Source organism: Chelonoidis abingdonii, chromosome 3 (assembly GCF_003597395.2).
Source record: "Chelonoidis abingdonii isolate Lonesome George chromosome 3, CheloAbing_2.0, whole genome shotgun sequence".
In the NCBI taxonomy this organism is placed as follows: domain Eukaryota; kingdom Metazoa; phylum Chordata; order Testudines; family Testudinidae; genus Chelonoidis; species Chelonoidis abingdonii.
The window spans coordinates 204,501,599-204,520,363 of NC_133771.1; the positions used below are offsets into that span (position 1 = coordinate 204,501,599).

Consider the following 18,765-nt stretch of genomic DNA (forward strand, 5'->3'; position numbering starts at 1 on the left):
GTGAGTGCTCGGATGTGAGGCGATGCATCACGGGGTATTGCGAAAGGAAGCAGAATAACCTGCACCCTTCCATCCCCTTCCCACAACCCATGGCGCCAAAATGGGAAGAGGTGCTCTGTGGGATAGCTGCCCACAATGCACCACTCCCAACAGCGCTGCAAATGCTGCAAATGTGGCCACACTGCAGCGCTGGTAGCTGTCAGTGTGGTCACACTGCAGCGCTTTCCCTACACAGCTGTACGAAGACAGCTGTAACTCCCAGCACTATAGAGCTGTAAGTGTAGCCATGGCCATTACACAGACAGTGATTTTGATTCTTTCTTTTATACCTCTATGACTAGCTAAGTGATAAGAATACACCTAAATTCTTAAAGTATAGGCCTTTGCAGACAGGTTTGAATATATATATCCTAATACCTGTGAGTACTGACAACTATTTAGATGTCCTACTGGACTTATTTATTGTACAAAAATAGGTGTCCTGCTGATAAAGTTCCTGCCCTTAGGCACTTAACTAGCAGGAACTTCAAGATATGATTGTACTGTTTCTACTAAGATAATGAAGGATGTGCAGCACAACATTCTCATACCATCAACAGAAAATGAAAACCAAAATGTGTAATTAAACTTTGGAGATTTCTCTGTTTAGTTGCCAACTAAACCTTCTTAGACTATTAGTTGGTGCAGGCTGAAATGGAACCAGGGGAGTAAAATCCAACTATCAAAACTAAATATAATAGGCTGACAAAGTGGTAGATACTATGTATGCCCTTCCCCTCCAATTCTTTTTTTCACCATCCTTATGCTCTTTTGCACCTACAAGGATGCAGACAATCATCCACTTGGTTATCCTTATGTAGATTTACATCCATACTGACAACTGCCATATTTCTCATTATCCTTTTCATGCCTTTCTGACTGAGAATCATTACTACTTGACAGGACACCATTACTGCCAGCCAGATGACGTCCCCTGTTGGGCCTAAACTGCAGAAGCTCCTTTCCTAGCCAGCCAACAGAATACAAATTTCCTCTCCAACTTGACCAACAGAAGTCAATGTAGTAACAGCATACCAAAATCCTCCCCACTTCCTGAGGTTTAAGGGAGGGAAGGGACATATTGAGGCACTAAATAGATTGGAATCTAAATGTCTGTCTTGCCCTTCGTGAACTTTCTACCTCATCTCTCCACTGAGACAATGCAGCTGGGTAGACTACCAGGTACTGGGAAAAGATCATTCTCTCTGGCAGGAACCCCAGCTGGCCAGAAGAGATCAGACTGAGCCTATGTCTGACTGTTTTCGGATCAAGGTGTAAAACAATCTTTTCAATAGAGCCTTCCCCGGATTGAATGCTTTTAAGAAAAAAGGGCCTTTAAACAAAAAGTCACATTCCCCTGCTTCAAAGGAAGAGAAAGAGGGAACAGTTTTCAGGTCTGGGCTTTTGTGTTCCTAAATTTGGAGCAGTAATAGGATACCAGAGTGACAGGTGCTATTTGAAATACCCCTTCTCATGCAGAGCAAGTCTGATCAAATTTTGCTTTGGCTGCTTTTATTATGAAGACATTTCTACTGATATGTGCAGTGTATCTAAACCTCACTGCAGCATCAGCGCAGTTTCTCTTCATGGGTTGCCTAGCTACATAGCCTCACAACACAGGAGTCACACTGAATGTAAAATCTGTTTGCAACTTTTGAGACCATCTGAAATGGAAATCCTTAGTATGCAATTGCTAAGACATCAGATACTTTTCTTTATGCCCCCTCAGAGATGGTTTCTTTTATGTACTGCAATACTTAATGTGCAGTAGAATATACATACACCGCAGCAAGAGTCTAGCTACTCACACAGAATGCGTAGTAGCTTCTACTCCAGTTGCAAATAAACTGAACCAAATTGTTTCACTCCAATAAAACAGCCATGCTCAAGATTGGGGATTCTATTTTACAGATGCTGACACAATCCATACGAAGAACTGGGTGACTAATGAGTTCAAAATGCATCAGTTTAGAGAGGAAATCAGTTTCAGCTACACAGACCTCTCTTGCCTTCCCCTCCTCCCCCACCAAACTGTGAAGTGATTGAGTTTTACTTACACAGATACTCACTCAAGTTAATTTCAAGCTCACCTGCAGGCTGGAATTTTCACACCAGAAATAATACGTTTTGTGTGGGGTGACCCACTGTTGGACACAACAGGGGTGAGGTTTCTTAAAAACACTCAGCAGTGGCCTGGCACAGAGGTAACTCAATGAGTCATCCAAGATTTTAACTGCAGTCTTTGCAACCAGGATTATTCAAGCATATGAAGCTCTTTTTGTTAGTGAGTGGTGATGACAGAATATTGCTGAGCAGTAAACGCAAGGCACTCGGAATATTTTATGGGGGATGGGACACTGCTTGATGAAGCAGAGAGAAAGGATCATTATAACAGAATGGCAGACCATAAGGTCTTGTCTACATGGGGACGTTACAGCAGTGTAAGCATAGTTTACAGTGCCTTGCATTCCCACACAACCTTTTAAAGTGAGGTATTTTGCATCTTAGGCCACAGTAAGCGATCCCCCTGGGAACAGGAGTAACCTGTTCCCGTTAGGATTTCTGCTTCTGTCAGGCCTTCCATTGTTATCCTCCACTGTAAAGCTTCCCTCCTGCATCAGCTTGCCTGTGTATCTGTTCCCTCCACAGCTCAGGGGCAGGGGTGAAAGTAACTTAAAGGACTTACTGGTATGCAGGGCGGCTGGGCTCCTGGGAAGGCGGCGGGGGGTAGCTCTGGGCACCTGGAAGGGTGAAAGGGGCAGGACTGTGGCGAACTCCCCCAGCCAGCCCTTCAGCGCAGCCTGTCCTGTGCTGCCCTGGGCTCTGGCAGCGATTTAAAGGCCCGGGGCTCTGGCTGCTGCTGGGAGACCTGGGCCCTTTTAAATCACTGGGCCCCAGGGCAGCTTCCCCTTTTGCACCCCCCAGTCAGCGGCCCTGCTGGTAGTGTTTAAAGCGCTGCTACATCGGCTGTGTACCGGCCCGTACCAGCAGCCTCTTTCTTACCAGTACACCGTGCCGGCCTGTACCAACTTACTTTTGCCTCTTTCCAGGGGTAACCTTGACAAAATGTAATCTCTCCATTGAAATGCAAACACTCAGCCTCAAGAGATCTCTTTGATACGAGGTAGTGGTGAATTCACGTACCATTATAGCAGCCATGCACCCCAACCCACCAAGCTGTTGTGTGGCCTAGACTGCACACTTTGGAAAGATGTATGTCCTGTCCCATCTTGAGAAGAGTCACTGGAATGCAGACAGCTACAGGACACTGTCTGAGCAAATGAAGAAAAGGGGGCATTACCACAGCTGATACCAGGGTTGAGTGAAAGCAAAGGAGCCCTGGGAGGAGTAATTGAAGGCATGAGACCAGAACAAGATCCTCAATAATGCTCCCACTACCGTGCCCATAACATGACAAACTGGACTTCATTTTGCAAATGATGCTACCACTACACCCAAGAATGATATGAGAATGAGTTTTCCATAAAGCACTCCAGACAACATAGCAAGTACCCTTGACACCACGTCAGGGATCCCACCAGGAGAATATTTTTCTAGAAAGCAAGACCTGTATGATCTAGCAGTCTCAGAGGTTACACAAGAATCCCATGCAAACAACCCAACAAACTGCTGTGGAAGAGAGCACTACCAGCAACCATCCTCAAAATGCTGCAGTGTAGTGCTCTGATATTATGTGAAACACAACGTATAGGGGGATTTCCGAGTGCTGGTTGTTCACCATTGTTAACTAATATACACTAGCTAACATATATATCATATTAATAATATGTATTATCCACCCTATGTATATGTGGTGGATGATACACACAAACATATATATAAGTTGATTAATATATACATACTCATTAAGCAACAGTAAGTACAACAATTAAGTACAAATAGCCTAAACTGGCTTATACCATAATCCTGTTCATTTATGCCAAGTATCCCATAACTCCCTGCATCTGCTGAAATAAGCATTTGGCTTAAGCAGATAGAAAACTTATCGCAACCAAGATACATTTGGTTTTATGTCTTAGAACAAGCTAGGGAAGTCCCTTTGTGGACCAGTACCTGGAATGCTAGTATCCAAAACAAAGATAAGGAAGGAACAGAACGCATTAGGGAACTGGAACAAACTGATCAGTTGTATGTTAGTGATGTGTAAAGAGATATGTAACTTGTAAAATCATCGCCTAAATACTAGCAGCTGAAATGTCAATTTTGGGAGCACAGCTGCTATGTACAGTGAATGCAACTGTGCTGCATGACAGCTTCCCTGAGATTGGGATCATACACATTTTCCATACTATGTTATTATTGGCTTACAGCAACAAACCTGACTGACATTGGTTTTTGGCCTCTTGAACATATTTCATAACAAATCAAAGGATGGACAAGCAATTGACAATCCAGTTTACCAACAACCACCATGCTGGGCAGAGCTAGAAGACTCACTCCATTTGATTGACTTTTAATGCCTTTCCCCCACAATGTGCTGAAAATGGCATCCATGCCGGAGATTTAAAGCTATAACACTTTATTTCCCTGCAGTATCATGTCCCACAACCATTGACCACATTTGCTACCTCCAAACCCTGCTTCCCACTTTGCTTCTTGCTCACTCCCCCTCTGCCCCATTCCTTGCCAACCTCCTGCCCCTTACTCATGATGCTGATGTAACCCACACACCTCCTGGGTGTGGTGTTCTGTCCCATCTGCAAGGAGAGGAAGTGGGGGGCAGAGAAAGAGAGACAGACACTGCTCTACAGCCTTAGCTAAGAGGCAGTTAGCTTTTGGCTCATGCGGTAGAGGCTCATGCACTAAGCTCCAGAGGTCCCCAGTTCAGTCCTGCCTGGCGATGACTGGGGTCTGCCGATGTTACACTAGCACCAAGGAGATTAAAATAAATCAAATGTACTGTGTATGGTAGGAACAGATAAAGAAAAAAGCAATAGAAAAAATTGACCTACTCTTTTATAAAGCCCCCATCTTTTAGCTAACTTGACATTTGAAGAGGTAAGTTGCTCCAAACAGGCTTTACAGACATTTCAAAATGCATATATTTGTAGCCATTATTAGGCATTCCTGGCTACCTGAAACAATTATTGAACAATACTCTTCTTTTGTGTTTCAGTGCACTTTATGCTGATCTGTGGGTGTCATAAAAGAAAACTTAAGGCAAGGATAGTGCTCTATTTTGGCATGCACATTGCAAGGCACTGCTGCTGTCTTGGGACTGCTCATTCAGCTACCATTTCCCTTCCATTTCTGCACCAGCTGTGTCAACACCATCCTGGTAAAGAGCAGTGCTTCCTATCTTCCCTTCTATGTCTCCTGCAAGCTTGCCTCAGGGTAACATCCTCCAATGTAAGGACAGCTGGCAGAAGAGCACATACGATAGCTTACCTGTCCCCGACTGATACAAACTAACACGGCTACCACTGTGAAATCTGTCCCCGACTGTCCTCCGTCCAAACAAGCCCCCCACACTTAAAACCTAAAGGCCTACACCCAACCATTCCACATATCCCATTCACCTAAAACCAGCACAGCCCCCCGATGCACCCACCCCACAACCCTCCACCCACCTAAAGCTGCCAATGTCACCCTCACACCAGCATTTTCATAAGTTTCTTATACAAGAGGGTTGTAATTTTCAAAATGTCTTAACCTCTCAAAGCAAGTCCCAGAGCGCAAAGAGAAGATGGAAATCGCATTTCAAATTGTGAGAAAAGCAACAGTTTATTATTGCTGGAATGGGGACAGTAATTGCTTGTGCTTTTTCTGATTTCCCTTAGAACTTGCAATGCCTCTGTCCATGCACACAGGGGGCTTATCAGCCACTGAGGGGCTGACTAAACTCCAAAGGGAAAAAAGCATGATAACAGAGGAAATGTTCCAGGACCTAGTGACTGCATCCCAAGGGAAGTCCACAAAGGCAGAAGTGTAGAAGGACGGTTTCCTGGAGTACTCAAAAAAGGCTCAAAATGGAGCATATGATCCAGGAAAGGAACTTGAGGAAGACAATGCCAAGGCAAATAGCTGTGATGGAGCACCATTTGTTGTGAAGGTCAAACGCAGCATCCCATGCCAGCACTGTTCTGCAAACGATGGGAAACAAACCATACTGGGACGACCATTTCAATCAACCAAATAGGCAAGTAGTCTTCTGCATTCTGATATTCTGCAGCCACTGCTGGTCATCCCAATGCTGCCTCACTATCCTGTCCCACCAGTCAGTGCTAGTTGATCAAGCCTAGGAGTGGCATTCCACCAAGTGAAGCTGCTCCAGATAAATGCCCTGCAGAACTAACTGCTCCATTTCTTCCTCCCACTCCTCCTCCACGTGTTGCCATACTGCTGCGGCATCTAAAGCTGCTAAGTCAAATCCATCTGTCTGTACAACTGCAATATCCAGTTTGTATTAATGACTGACAATATTGCAGCAGTGTGCCCTCTATGCTGCCTGACAGCAGTTTGAAAATGGCGCTGGCAAAATGATGGGGTTCCAAGAGAGAAATTGTGGGTGTTTTCTAATTTGACCCCCAATCCCAGAATTTCTGTAGGTTCCAATAGGTTTCTGCTGTTTCCCAGTAGAAGTTATAAAAGCACATTTATCAATAAAAATCAGTGGATAGACAACCGAACAAGGATTCTCTTAGAAGGAACAATGGATTCCAGCTAAGCAATACAAATACTGGGTCCTTTACTGTAACATTTACTCATGTGACTGGTCCACCGAAATCAATGGTGTGAGTAAGAACTATGTGCATGAACAAGAGTTGCAGGGTAGGATTCCTGATTTGCTGGAAATCCCGTGGCAATACATTGTATCTGGACATTCTTGCGGACTAACAGCTGAGGAAATTTCACAACATATCTGGATTGAAAATGTCAGAGCTGTTTTACTCATAGGAAGATATGAAACAGAATGAGAGACGTGGCTGTTTCTCTTCCCTTTTAAGTTAAGAGAAAGCTATTGCTCTAGGCATAGACAAATGTCTTCCTGCAGCACATTTTTCTATGCTCATCCTATTTTTTTTCCTGCTTATATTTTAGAAGTTTATTGGCAAAAGAACAAAACGTTCAACAGAAAAAATTGTTCATAGAAAAAAACAGTATTTTTCTGTGTCAGTGACCATAAACCAGTATGAGTGGGCTCTGGGCCTGATCAAAGCCTGCGTAAGCCTTCCGTTGACTTCAGTGGGCTGTGTATCAAGCCCTGACCAGGTGTGGCTCTAGGGATTTTTTGCTGCCCCCAAGCATGGCAGGCAGGCTGCCTCCGGTGGTTTGCCTGTGGAGGGTCCGCTGGTCCTGTGGCTTCGGCGGACCTCCTGCAGGCACGCCTGCGGGAGGTCCGCCAAAGCCGCAGGACCAGCAGACCCTCCGCAGGCATGCCTGCGGGAGGTCCGCCGAAGCCATGGGACCAGCGGACCCTCCACAGGCAAGCCGCAGAAGGCAGCCTGCCTGCCGCCCTCGCGGTGCAGCAGAGCGCCCCCCCACAGCTTGCTGTCCCAAGCACGCGCTTGGCGTGCTGGGGCCTGGAGCCGCCCCTGTCCCTGTCCCACTGACGACAGTGACTCTAATTCAGAAATGCTTAGATTGTAACAATGGGGACCAAACAACTACATTCATACACGAGAGTAAGTTATGAATTATCCATAGATTCATATTACCATACAGGTCTGCCTTTCCTCCTACAGATATGTACACTTTACTAATGCCAAGGCTTTTGGCACTTGGTGCAGGATAAGTAGCATTACTCAGCTAATTTTTCTGGCACTCCATTTGCAAACTATGCTTAATATTATGTCCCAGTAATGGAACTGTTTCCCTATATCTATATTCCACTTACTGAAATGCACTGAGGTGTAACTCTAGCTTCATATCATTATCACTTGACTAGCTCAAGTATTTGGATGTCGTTTTTGGATTTATTAATGCAGCAAGTTTAAAGTAATAACTATTTCCATAGACAAAATCAGGAAAGTATTGCTTTTCTAAGTAACCTGGTCCACACATGTTGAAGTGGAAACCTTTCTTAGAATTTCTGAACAGTAGGTTCACATCTGAAATCTCAACAACTTTTCTCAGTTTAAAGAAGCACCCCAGTGACTACTAAGACAGAGCACTATCAGTTGAAATACATGGCAAACCAGGAACACTACTACTTTAAAAAAATCGTTTTCTTTGCTTTAAGAATATATGGAATATAAAAAAACCCCCATCAGTATAGTTTATGAATCCCTCCAGAATATAATCTAAATGTCAGAAAGTTATTGCCAGAGGCAGTGACTGTAGCAAGCTCCCTGTCACGGAACCATATTAACAAAGTCCATTGTGCAAGAAACCGGTCTTCCAGAGATATGGGACGCCTTTAAAGTCAAGGCATCTGCACAATACTTGTCAGTGTCTTTATATGGAAATCATAGTGAAAGACAGGCCACATGAAGATAGCTCACAAAAGAGGGAAAAAAAGGAATAATTCAAGAAATGGGACCATTATTCAGGGGTATTTTTTATTTCTTTTTTCTTTTTTTTTAAATTAAAGTGAATTTAATGCTGATGAAAATTGCTGGGTTGACATCACTGGCAAAGGAAGTGTTTATTGTATCCACAGGCCTGGCACAGGCAACAACATCGCAAGATCTGGCACACTGCCCTATCACTGTGCCTCAGTCCTGATTGGAATGAGAATGTGGATCACTTTTCAAACCCATTCAGTCCTTATGTCTGTTCTGAGGTTGCCAACAGAAGTTGCCAATTAGTGTCCATGCATGTCCATCAAATATTAAATTGACATTTTCTATTACGTCTTTCTTTCCCAAAAAAACCCCAATCTTGTACTGCCGTTTTACTCACAGAAAAGATGAGTTTTAATCAACTTTAGGTAAGGTAGTAAGCCAGATGGAAACAAATTTAAGGCATTCTAACACCTCATATAGTCATTTACACATGGGCAAAATGAAGACAAGAATGTAAAAGTCTATCATTCTGATTGGGCAGCATTTTACACTCTGCAGAGATATAACTGGGCACTATTTCTGGTAAATTTATCTGTGTGAGTTGATATCGAGTGTGCGGTTAGTTGTATGGGGATGGAGGAGACTTTTGTGTTTTATAGGGTGTTCAGTCCGCTGGCTGCTTCATTTGGTTTTATAATTGGTCTAGACATGGGGGGGTCTAGAGTTCTCAGATAGGCATCCCTTTTTATTATTGTAGAAAGCCAAATAAATATGTAAATAAGGTGCAAAAGAGTGGAGAATCAGGCCAAACGGAGTTCTATTGCTGCAGAGCTGGTATAGATGTAAGCAGAGTCAGGATGAGCTCTACCCTGACATCTGGTGGTGAATTATGGTGAGAGTGGAAAAGAATTTCTGGGGCTGATCTTGTTTGCATAGGCACACCCAGCCCACCTAGCATAGCCCACGGCAGCCTAAAACGGTCACTTTGACAGCTGTGGGATCCTCAATTTCTCTGTTATTGGGGCATGAGGAATAAAGTGTTGTTACCCTGATTATGTGAATGAGGGACTATGAACCTGTTTTATGACAGACGATCTCACCATCAACTAAGTAGCACTCGCTAGACAAGGGACATGTGTTCCAAAACCTAGTGAATTGAGAAAGGGTAGGGACTGGTATGTGTACCTGATGGTATGGGCCCCTTTTGAGGGCCTGGAACACCAATTGCACCTTCTTCTCTCTCCACTGTTGAAGAGCAAAGCTAATTTTGATTCCATTAGGAGTCCATCTAGGTGCTGCTGAGCTGAATTCACTTTGGGCCAATGGTGCACCAGCACTGGGGCTCCCCTACTACAAGCTGAAATCACTAAAAGAGCTAAACTTACTGAGCTGAGTGCTGGGTTAACTAGTGGGGGAGCCTGAAGATCTATCGTTAAGCAGCTAGCAGAGTGGAGCAGTTTGCAGCACAGTTGGAGCAGCCCACGGAACAGGGAGCGGAGCGGAGCAGTTTGCAGGACGGTTGGAGCAGCCCACAGAATAGCGAGCGAGCAGAGTGGAGCGGTTTGTGGGGACAGCTGGAGCGGCTCATGGGTCGGCTGGAGGAGCAGTGCAACTGGTGGAGTGGAGCCGATCATGGTAAAGGCTGCAGCAGAACTCCACAGAGAGGTGGGGCAGTCAGCCTCAACCCACATAAGGTACCCCTTAACACCCTGTGCCCCCCCCATTTCCACCTAGGCTGGGGGGGGGGTAAAACTCTGCAGATAAACTTTTGAACCAGGGATAGAGACTTTTGGGTTGTTGGACTTTGGGGTGATTGGACTTAAGATCCTAAGGGGAAAAGGTCACTGTCAAAACTTACTTGGTGGGTCTTTTGCTCATGGTTTATGTTATGAATCCTGTTTCTGGTGTTTCCCCAATATGATACCACATTGCTTCCCTCCTTTATTAAAAGGATTTTGCTATACTCAGACTCTGTGCTTGCGAGAGGGGAAGTATTGCCTCTTAGAAGCACCCAGGGAGGTGGTATGTAATTGTCCCAGGTCACTGGGTGGGGGCTCGAGCCAATTTTGCATTGAGTTATTGAAAAGGAACCCCTGGATACTGAACCTGGCCCTTGTTGCTGCTAACACAGAGGAGCAGAAGGGCTACATAGGTTAAGTCAGAACCCACCCCTTCATTTGAGATATTTTGTTTAAGAATGATTGGTGAAGTTTGCCGTGTAGATTCTATGATCCTATGTTCCACAACATGATATTACTTAGAAGGATGCCAATATCATTTCAATGTTTAATCATTAGAGACTGAGATGGAAGGTGTAATGTAGAGATGAGTCCAACACAACACCCAGGATACAAACTCCACCAAAGATTTTGGAGTTCAGACTGAGATCCAAATTTTCTGTCTCTGGCCCACCTACAGTAGCAAGGTTAGAATCCTCCAATGGAAGTCTATATGGGTGGGCACTTGCATCTCCTTTTTCACTCTTCTGTCACTCTTCATCTCACAATAGGTAATGGAGACCCCAATCATAGTAAACAAATCACGACTATCACAATTCAACACTTGTTGACCATGTCAGCAAGATATTGGTAGTTACTTATATGTCTTTTGCCGGTATAAATGTGCTGCATGATTTTTAAAAAATCCATATTTAGGGTCAAGCCACCATGATCCATACTTATCTGTACCCCTGCAGGGGCAAAGACCCTCTGTGCACAGATTTCCCCCCTTCAGCATGCAAGGGGGAAATCACAACTTCTGCAGCCCCCTACTTTTTATCTTCTCCCCATTATTATTTGGCCTGGTCGGGTTGCTCCTCCCTTCTTGCAGATCTTTTACATTTTGTTCAATGTTTTAGTATTCCTGTATTTATTTTAATAATTTTCTCTGATGACTGTCTCCAACATTCCTATAGTTCATATTCTAAGGGCTGCAAAGGTTCCCACAGGAGGAAACTTTGCTTCAGCCTGACCAACCCTCAGGATAATCAGGCTGCTTTGATGGCTGCACATCTGCTTCATGGTCAAATTTCCTAGATGACTTAGAGAGCTAACCATACTCCCTCCCGTATGAGATTTCTAGGCTCTCTGTGAATCCTGATTCCCCTTCCCCTCTACCTCCAGTGAGACCTGAAGGCTAACAATCTAGGGGAGTGTCAAAATAACTCACAGCTGCCATCACAGGGGAAGCTACAGAGGGGTTAGCAGCTGCAGGGGTTCATTGTACTCCTCAAAAGACACTTGTGAAGGTGTCATGGTGGATTCAGTTGCACCCTTCCACAGCAGGTCTCTTCTGTCTCTTTCTCTCAGCCTGGTAGTTAGCTAGGGAGTCCCTCCCGAAGGAATGTTAAGATAGGCACTCTTTCCACTGCTGCTGGCTGGCAACTGCCCTGCTACGTACAGCAGTGGAGGGAGTGGTGTTATTGACTCTGTTTATAGGGGTAGGGCACAGAGCTGTTGGGAATGGACTTGCTCAGTGGCTGCTGCAGTGTGGTCACTGTCCATACTCAGGCTCTGCTTACTTCTCTGCATATGTACAACTTGGCTGGGTCAGAGATCTGTGGGTAGGAAACTGAGGCACAGAGAGACTAATGGCCAGTTTTAAAGGTATTTAGGCATCTCATTCTCATTGATTTAATTGGGAACCAGGCATCTAAATACTTCTAAAAATCTGACCCTAAGTGACTTACCCAAGGCACACAGGCTGGCTGGAATTGAATCCAAGTCTCCCAAGTCCCAGGCTAATGCCCTAACCTCTGGGCAATCCTTCATCTCTTGCTAGGGCGAACATTTTCAAGACTAATTGATGATTTTATGTGCCGAACTTGAGACATTTTAAAGTGCCTCCTTTACAGAAGGTAGATGCGCTGCTCTTTCTGAAAATCATCCCTGCTGCCCTTTAAGGCATCTCAAGCTGGGGACCCCAAAACTGAAGCACTCAGAATCACCAGTCACTTTTGAAAATCTTGGTCTGTCTAAATGTCCTTTTAAAAATGGGCCTGGAGGCTTCTGAAAATGTGTCCCCACTTGTGAGTGCTGAGTGAAGATCTGGCCCTCTGTGGAAGGCACCCTGCACAGGTGCTGAGCTTAACCTTTGTCTATCCACACCTCTTCCAGCAGAGCTCAGCTGCCTGCAGCACTGAACCTTTGGGGAAGGGGTCTTCCCCATCTTCAGTTTACTTTATACAATAAGCTCATAAACACCTTCCCATGCACCTAAGTAATTCAAGTCCATGTACAGCAAATAATCAATTTAATGTGTCAAAAGGGCAATAAAAGCCACTGCACTCCAACTATAGCCACCCAAATGGAAACCCCTTACTGTTCCAAAAGAATGAGTGCCATATGGGCCTTGCAGCAGGGGCAATGCATGGGGGGAGGGCAAGTAGGGTCAGGTGCCCCCCCGATTTCTCAGGCTGCCTCTCACTGGGATGCCCAGCAGCAAGGGGCTCCGGCAGCACTCATTGTGTGTCCATGCAGCATGGGGAGGGAGGAAGCAGGAGGATGGCTGGTTGTGGGCTGAGCTCTCAATCTCGCCCCCTACATGGAGCTGGTTCTCCTTCCCTACTGCTGGATCCCAGCGCTTCCTGGTGCCCGTTTTGCAGACAGCCCACTGAGGTGAGTCAGGGGAGCATCTTCAAGATTGTGTACAGGAGCTGTGATGTGGTGCTCAGTGCCAGGCAGCTCAGGTGGAGCCTCATGCAGCCTGAAAACCCCGGGGGTGAGTGAGGAGAGCAGGCTGGGGGAGGCAGCGAGAAAGAGGACGTGGACCCTTCTGCTGCTGGGGGTGCACTGAAGCAGCAGCAGCCTCCAATGTGCCTATCAAGGAGAAGGCAGTTTGGGGGTGTCACATTCCTCCCCTCCAACAAAAAGTGACTGATAATTCTCCAACCTCCTTGCTAACAGAAGACCCAGCCCCAAGCATTATCACCACCCACCCTGATGGGGCAAGGAGGGTGGGTACTGTACATCCCAACTGTGTTGCCCCTTTTGTGGATCTTGTTTTGAACACTTGCTAAATGGACTGAGGATAGTTCAGGCAAGGAGGGATGCCTGCAAGCTCTGCAAGGGGCTGGCCAGCCACAGGACAGGGAGCAGGAGGAGGTAGTTGCTACTGTATGTTGTCTACATACATATCACGTTTCGGGGGTGGGAGGAGGCAGAGGCAATGTGTGTGACGGTCACATGCCCCCACAGAACCTTTCAACTGCATGCCCTCCTACCTCCAATCCACAGTTACTTGTCACCTCTGCCTTGCAGTACGCTCAGGAAGTCAACAAAGTCAGGCTGTATCAGATCAAGGTGGAAGCAAATTCCATTCCTTTTCTCCTCTGAGTATGGGGCCCTGAAGCTCTCTCTTAGATACCTACGCTCTGCAAGGAGGGGGAGTGGTTTGCTTAATATCACAGCAACAACAGATCTTAATATCACAGCAACACAGACCAGCAACAGAACACAGATCTCCTGAGACCAAATCCACTCTCCTATCCACTGGGCAACACTGCCAAAGAGTAACACACTGAATGAATTAGAAGCTATTGCAGTCTTTGGAGCACACGCATAATATACTCCAGACACAGTGTATTGCTAAGTAAGTGGATAGCCACAGTCTGTGCTAGCTGAAGTACTCAGGGGGTCTTCAACTGTAGCCTCCCTGAGAGATCACTCCAATAATTGAATCAGGAGGTGACAGAGGCATCTACAAGAATAGTGAGATCAGGCAGAAAGGTCACAATTTCCTTGACACAAGCCCAGACTGGGGGAAAAAGCCATGTTCGGCCACTGTGACTTTCTGGATAGCCAAAAAGCAGCTAAGATCCTCATGAGCCACCTGAGGCCTGATTCTCATTTACTCTGTGGCCCCTTTACATCAACCTGGCAGTATAAAGGGGTCTTATAGTGGGTGAATGTGTAATTCAGGAGGATCGGGCTGCTAGAATCTGAACACTAAGCATAGGCAAGAACATCCCTCAGAAGAAGCAATCCAACGAAAGGCTAAAGCATTGTACAAGCAATAAAAAGAAAAAAAGCAAGGTAGGGTTGAAAAATAAAGCAAATAAAAATCTCTAATGATGCACACAATAAAAATAAATCACTTACTCTGAGGTTTTTTTTCTTTCATTTACTATCCAATAGGTTTTCTTACATTACAAAGAGGAGACTTCCATGTGAGACACAAGACGAATTACTAACATTCTCTAAGTGCTCCAGAGAGCTGCCTTTCCTCTGATTCATTTTGGTGCAGGGACAGCTCAAACTTTAAGTTCTCATTCAAGTTTTACCTCCTGTGATATTTTTTCAGTCACAATGAAATCGTACCAGCCTCATTAATAAAGAGCAAACATGGACATAGCACACGAAAAAGCTATAAACACAGACAGCCTTACTCTTCCCTCACTTACATTAGTAGAAGTCAGCGTTTGGTGCTATAAAACTAGTTTTAATGGCTGGAGACAGAAACAGCAGAGATGTGGAAACAACCAATTCTCAATATCACAGGGTTAGGCTCCTGTCTTACAAACACATTTTTGCATGTTCTGATCTTCGCTACCAGGAGTAGTTCCATTGATTTCAAAAGTTAAGCACATGCATAAGTATTTGCAGGATTGGAGCCTGGATATGTAGTCGATCTTGAAAGAAAGTTAACGTTTAAGTTTTTGCTGTGGCATGGCAAGAAGATGCCAACTGCTCTCTTTTCACTGCCCAATTTATGAAAGTCAGAAGGCAGCTAATGACTGCGCATACCTGTGGGGAAATATTCGCTCATTTTCTTCTTGAAAATTTTGTAGTCAACCTCCAAAAAGACACAGAAGATGACACGATCCATCTGTAAGAAACAAAATTATTCACAGTGAAACTAGAGTAATTATCAATATTAAGAATAATATTTAATAACAGCACAGAAATGTTTGAACTGACATTCTGTATGCCAGCTAAGTGGAAAAACATTGTGTTTTGTGTTTACTGTATGAGCTGTATTGTAATATACAAAACACCATTTTTAATTGCAATTCACTACTGTGTTCTTTGTTAAATGCCTATTGTTTATGCAAACCACCTCTGAGCATGGTATAAATGTGCTCTGGCATTCCAGCTAGGGTGACCAGACAACAAGTGTGAAAAATCGAGAAGGGGGTGGAGGGTAATAGAGGCCTATATAAGAAAAAGACCCCAAAATCAGGACTGTCCCTAGCAAATCGGGACATCTGGTCACCCTAATTCCAGCTGAGTACCTAGATGCAGTGTTTGATGGAAGAGTCACACAAAGGGTGTCTAGCAGGAGTACAATAGAGTAAATGGGTAAGCAAAGAGCTCTTTATTCAGTCTTTGCCCAACAAACATATTTGCAAAACTGTTTAGCATTTTAGGATAGCTTGAAAAGCTTTCGTGTGGTTTTAATTTACATGAAACTATTTACTCTCTGTATAATATAGCCAGAAATGCAACAAAAACAAAAGCTGTTTACAGAACAAGCAGCACACAGGGTAAATAAAATATTTAATATGCCATATAGTCAGTGAGGCCAAGCATATAAATGGCACCATAACACATAATGTGTGCAGTACCCACCACCTTTTAAAAATAAATTGCCTGGGAAATCATTATATGTGAAAAGGTTTCTCTTAAAAAGAGAGAGAGACACACACACACAGAGAAAGAGCAACAACTAAATACTGAAACATTGCAGGAGGCTCAATTCAACCCTTGCTTATGTTTGTACCAGTCAGCATGATCCAGGGCATAGGGCCCCAGCAGCAGAAAGATAACCTACAACAGGGATGCAACACACGTACCCAGCACATGTCCAGCCTGCACCCAGCCAGCATTTCCGCAAAAGCAAGTGTTGCTAGCCAGAAAGATCAGAGCAATGAGGATCCAGTGTCTATGCTGACAAGTCCCTTATGGAGACCTCACCACAGTTTAAAGCTGCCCTCCTCCTCCCACTCCGACAGGTGCACACGCTGCCTTCCCCTGATGGTGAATAGGGAGCTAGAGTTATTGTGCAGCTCAGGAACAACAAAGAACCATCAACATGAAAAAACTCCTCCTAATCCTTACTAGAAAATCTTGGCCTTTCAGAAAAGCAGCTTCTTGGTAGAACTTAAGGGCCAGACCCTGTCCTCAAATACTCACAGACAACTCTCCTATCTCAGTGCAGAGAAATTCACCCTTTCATTCCTCCACGTAGAGCAAAATCTATTTACCGTGGAGTGAAAGTGCCAAAAAAAATGATGGAAGAATGTTATGCTCGACAGTGGTAATGGCTACCGGTGAGTGAATCTTTGCATCAAAGAGAATCACAGCCCTTATTCAAGTCAATGTGCAAACCACTCGTAGGTTCAATGAAAGGCGCAATGAAGCCCCTTTAAGTAGTGAGACAGCTGGAAACAGGTGGCTAGCAACCAAGGCACTTGGCAGCAAGGAGATCAGAGCTAACCTAAGTACATTAGCATGGATTTCCCTGAGGAAAGCACAGGGCTAGGACGCTGGTTTTGTAGGCTGCGCGTTAGAGTCAAAAGCCAGCAGAAAGCCTGGAGAAACCCGTGAGCGGGACGAAAGGAAGCAGAGAGTCAGAGCTTCTTGAGCACAGTGTGTGCTGGGGAGGCACAACAGAGCATTTCTGAGCAAGGAAACTGTCAGCTATTGTTTGCTTCTATTGTATTCAGAGAAACAGGACTTGGTGCACATGCTTTGTAAATAAACAAGATTGCACCAGAGAAATACTTGATTTGTATCATCAGTTTCTCCTAATGGAAACAATCCTGAAGGGACTGAATATTAGCTAACTGCTCAGGTCAGAGGGGCAATGATGCAATGTTTTAGAATGGAAGGCCCCAATCCAGCAAATATTTACATAGGTGCTTCGCTTTATCCATGAGAGTAGTTCCACTGAAGTTAATGGGGCTACTCACAAGTGCAAAGTGAAGGCTGTGTGTTTGCAGGATCAGTGTTTTGTGCTTCATTTCCTTAATTTATATTGATTGTAAAAGTTGATTTCCCCAGTGATCATCAGACTATCCTACATCATCATATCCTACCTTCACCTCCTGGGCTTATTGGACCGGGTACTCGGATACTATAGTGATGGGTATGACCTAAGGGCGGTGATAGTCAGTCTAACAAAGCCCTGTGTCCAAAAGCACTTCTCAATCAGAGAATGAATTTCAGTCATGCACACAGAAGTCTATGGTGGTCTCCGTGTGCCTAGTCTGTTACGCAGTCCACATACAGTCACAGTATTTCATTTTAATTTGGCTTTATTATATGCTCGCTCTCTATTTTTTTCCCCTGTACACAGTTGACACCCTTAAAATATTCCATGAGCTTGAAGGATTCTAGTCTTTCTAATGTAATGCTCTAAAAACAAGGCATCTCTCTGGACATGGCAGTATCTTTCAAACTGGTGGAACGTTTCCAGTGTCCTCACTGTACATACTCTATTTATAAACCTGTTCAATTTCTTGTCAGTGTGTGAAAAAAAGTGTCCTGTTTTTAAGTATGCATAAAAATGCTGTGATGACAGCTCGAATCCCGTGTTTATCTGATTGAATGGCATGTGTTGGCAGATAGTAAATCTGAAATTAAACCAAATTCTAGCATCCTGCCAGTCACTGAATATTTGATCTGACATACCCAGCTAAAATAATTTGAAATTAGCTATGGAAAGTAACCCTTGTCCTCACCACTTCCATTCCAACCACATCAAGTAAAGGTTTAATCCAGCATAAAATCACTTGGCTGCTGACTCACAAAAGCTCAGCAGGACTTTTGGGACCTGCATTTGAGTTTCCTACTCCTTATTTTAAAGGGCAAATCTCCTCTCTTGTAACTGTGGAATGCCAACTTGATTAGATATTTCATGCTGCCCCTTCACGGAGGGAAGAGAAATAATATTGAGGGACTCTACTTGGTATGCTCAGAGAATCTCCAATGTCTTATTGCAGGTCCTAGCTCTTCCACAGCTGAATGAATACCACTCAATTGAGGAAAGGGTTTAACGGGGTTGCAACTTGAGGGTATTCAGGCTCATCCTTGATTGACAGCTCTGTTCTGAAGGCTAGTCTTGGATGCACCCTTCCTCTCTCAGAGCATGATTAAATTCTGCTCCTGCACAGCTGTGAATAGGTGGATCAAAAGAATCCCAGAATTAAGAGCCCTGCATCACAGGAGGCAGAGACTTAAATTGCATGAGTCATTTGCTTAGCAGGCAGCTTTACAGATCCAGGCTATGGACCATATTGATTTTTTTTCCTTGAGAA

At 44.5% G+C, this 18,765-nt stretch overlaps 1 protein-coding gene across 3 annotated transcripts in view; it reads right to left on the reverse strand.

Moving 5' to 3' along the window:
• The window catches only part of MACROD2 (mono-ADP ribosylhydrolase 2), a 1,390,378-nt gene that overhangs the window by 112,428 nt on the left and 1,259,185 nt on the right, over positions 1–18,765 (reverse strand). For all 3 annotated transcript variants that reach the window (XM_075064471.1, XM_075064469.1, XM_075064470.1), the window contains one exon: positions 15,251–15,332. In XM_075064471.1, the coding sequence (XP_074920572.1) occupies positions 15,251–15,332 (82 nt within the window). The remainder of the gene's footprint in view (positions 1–15,250; positions 15,333–18,765) is intronic.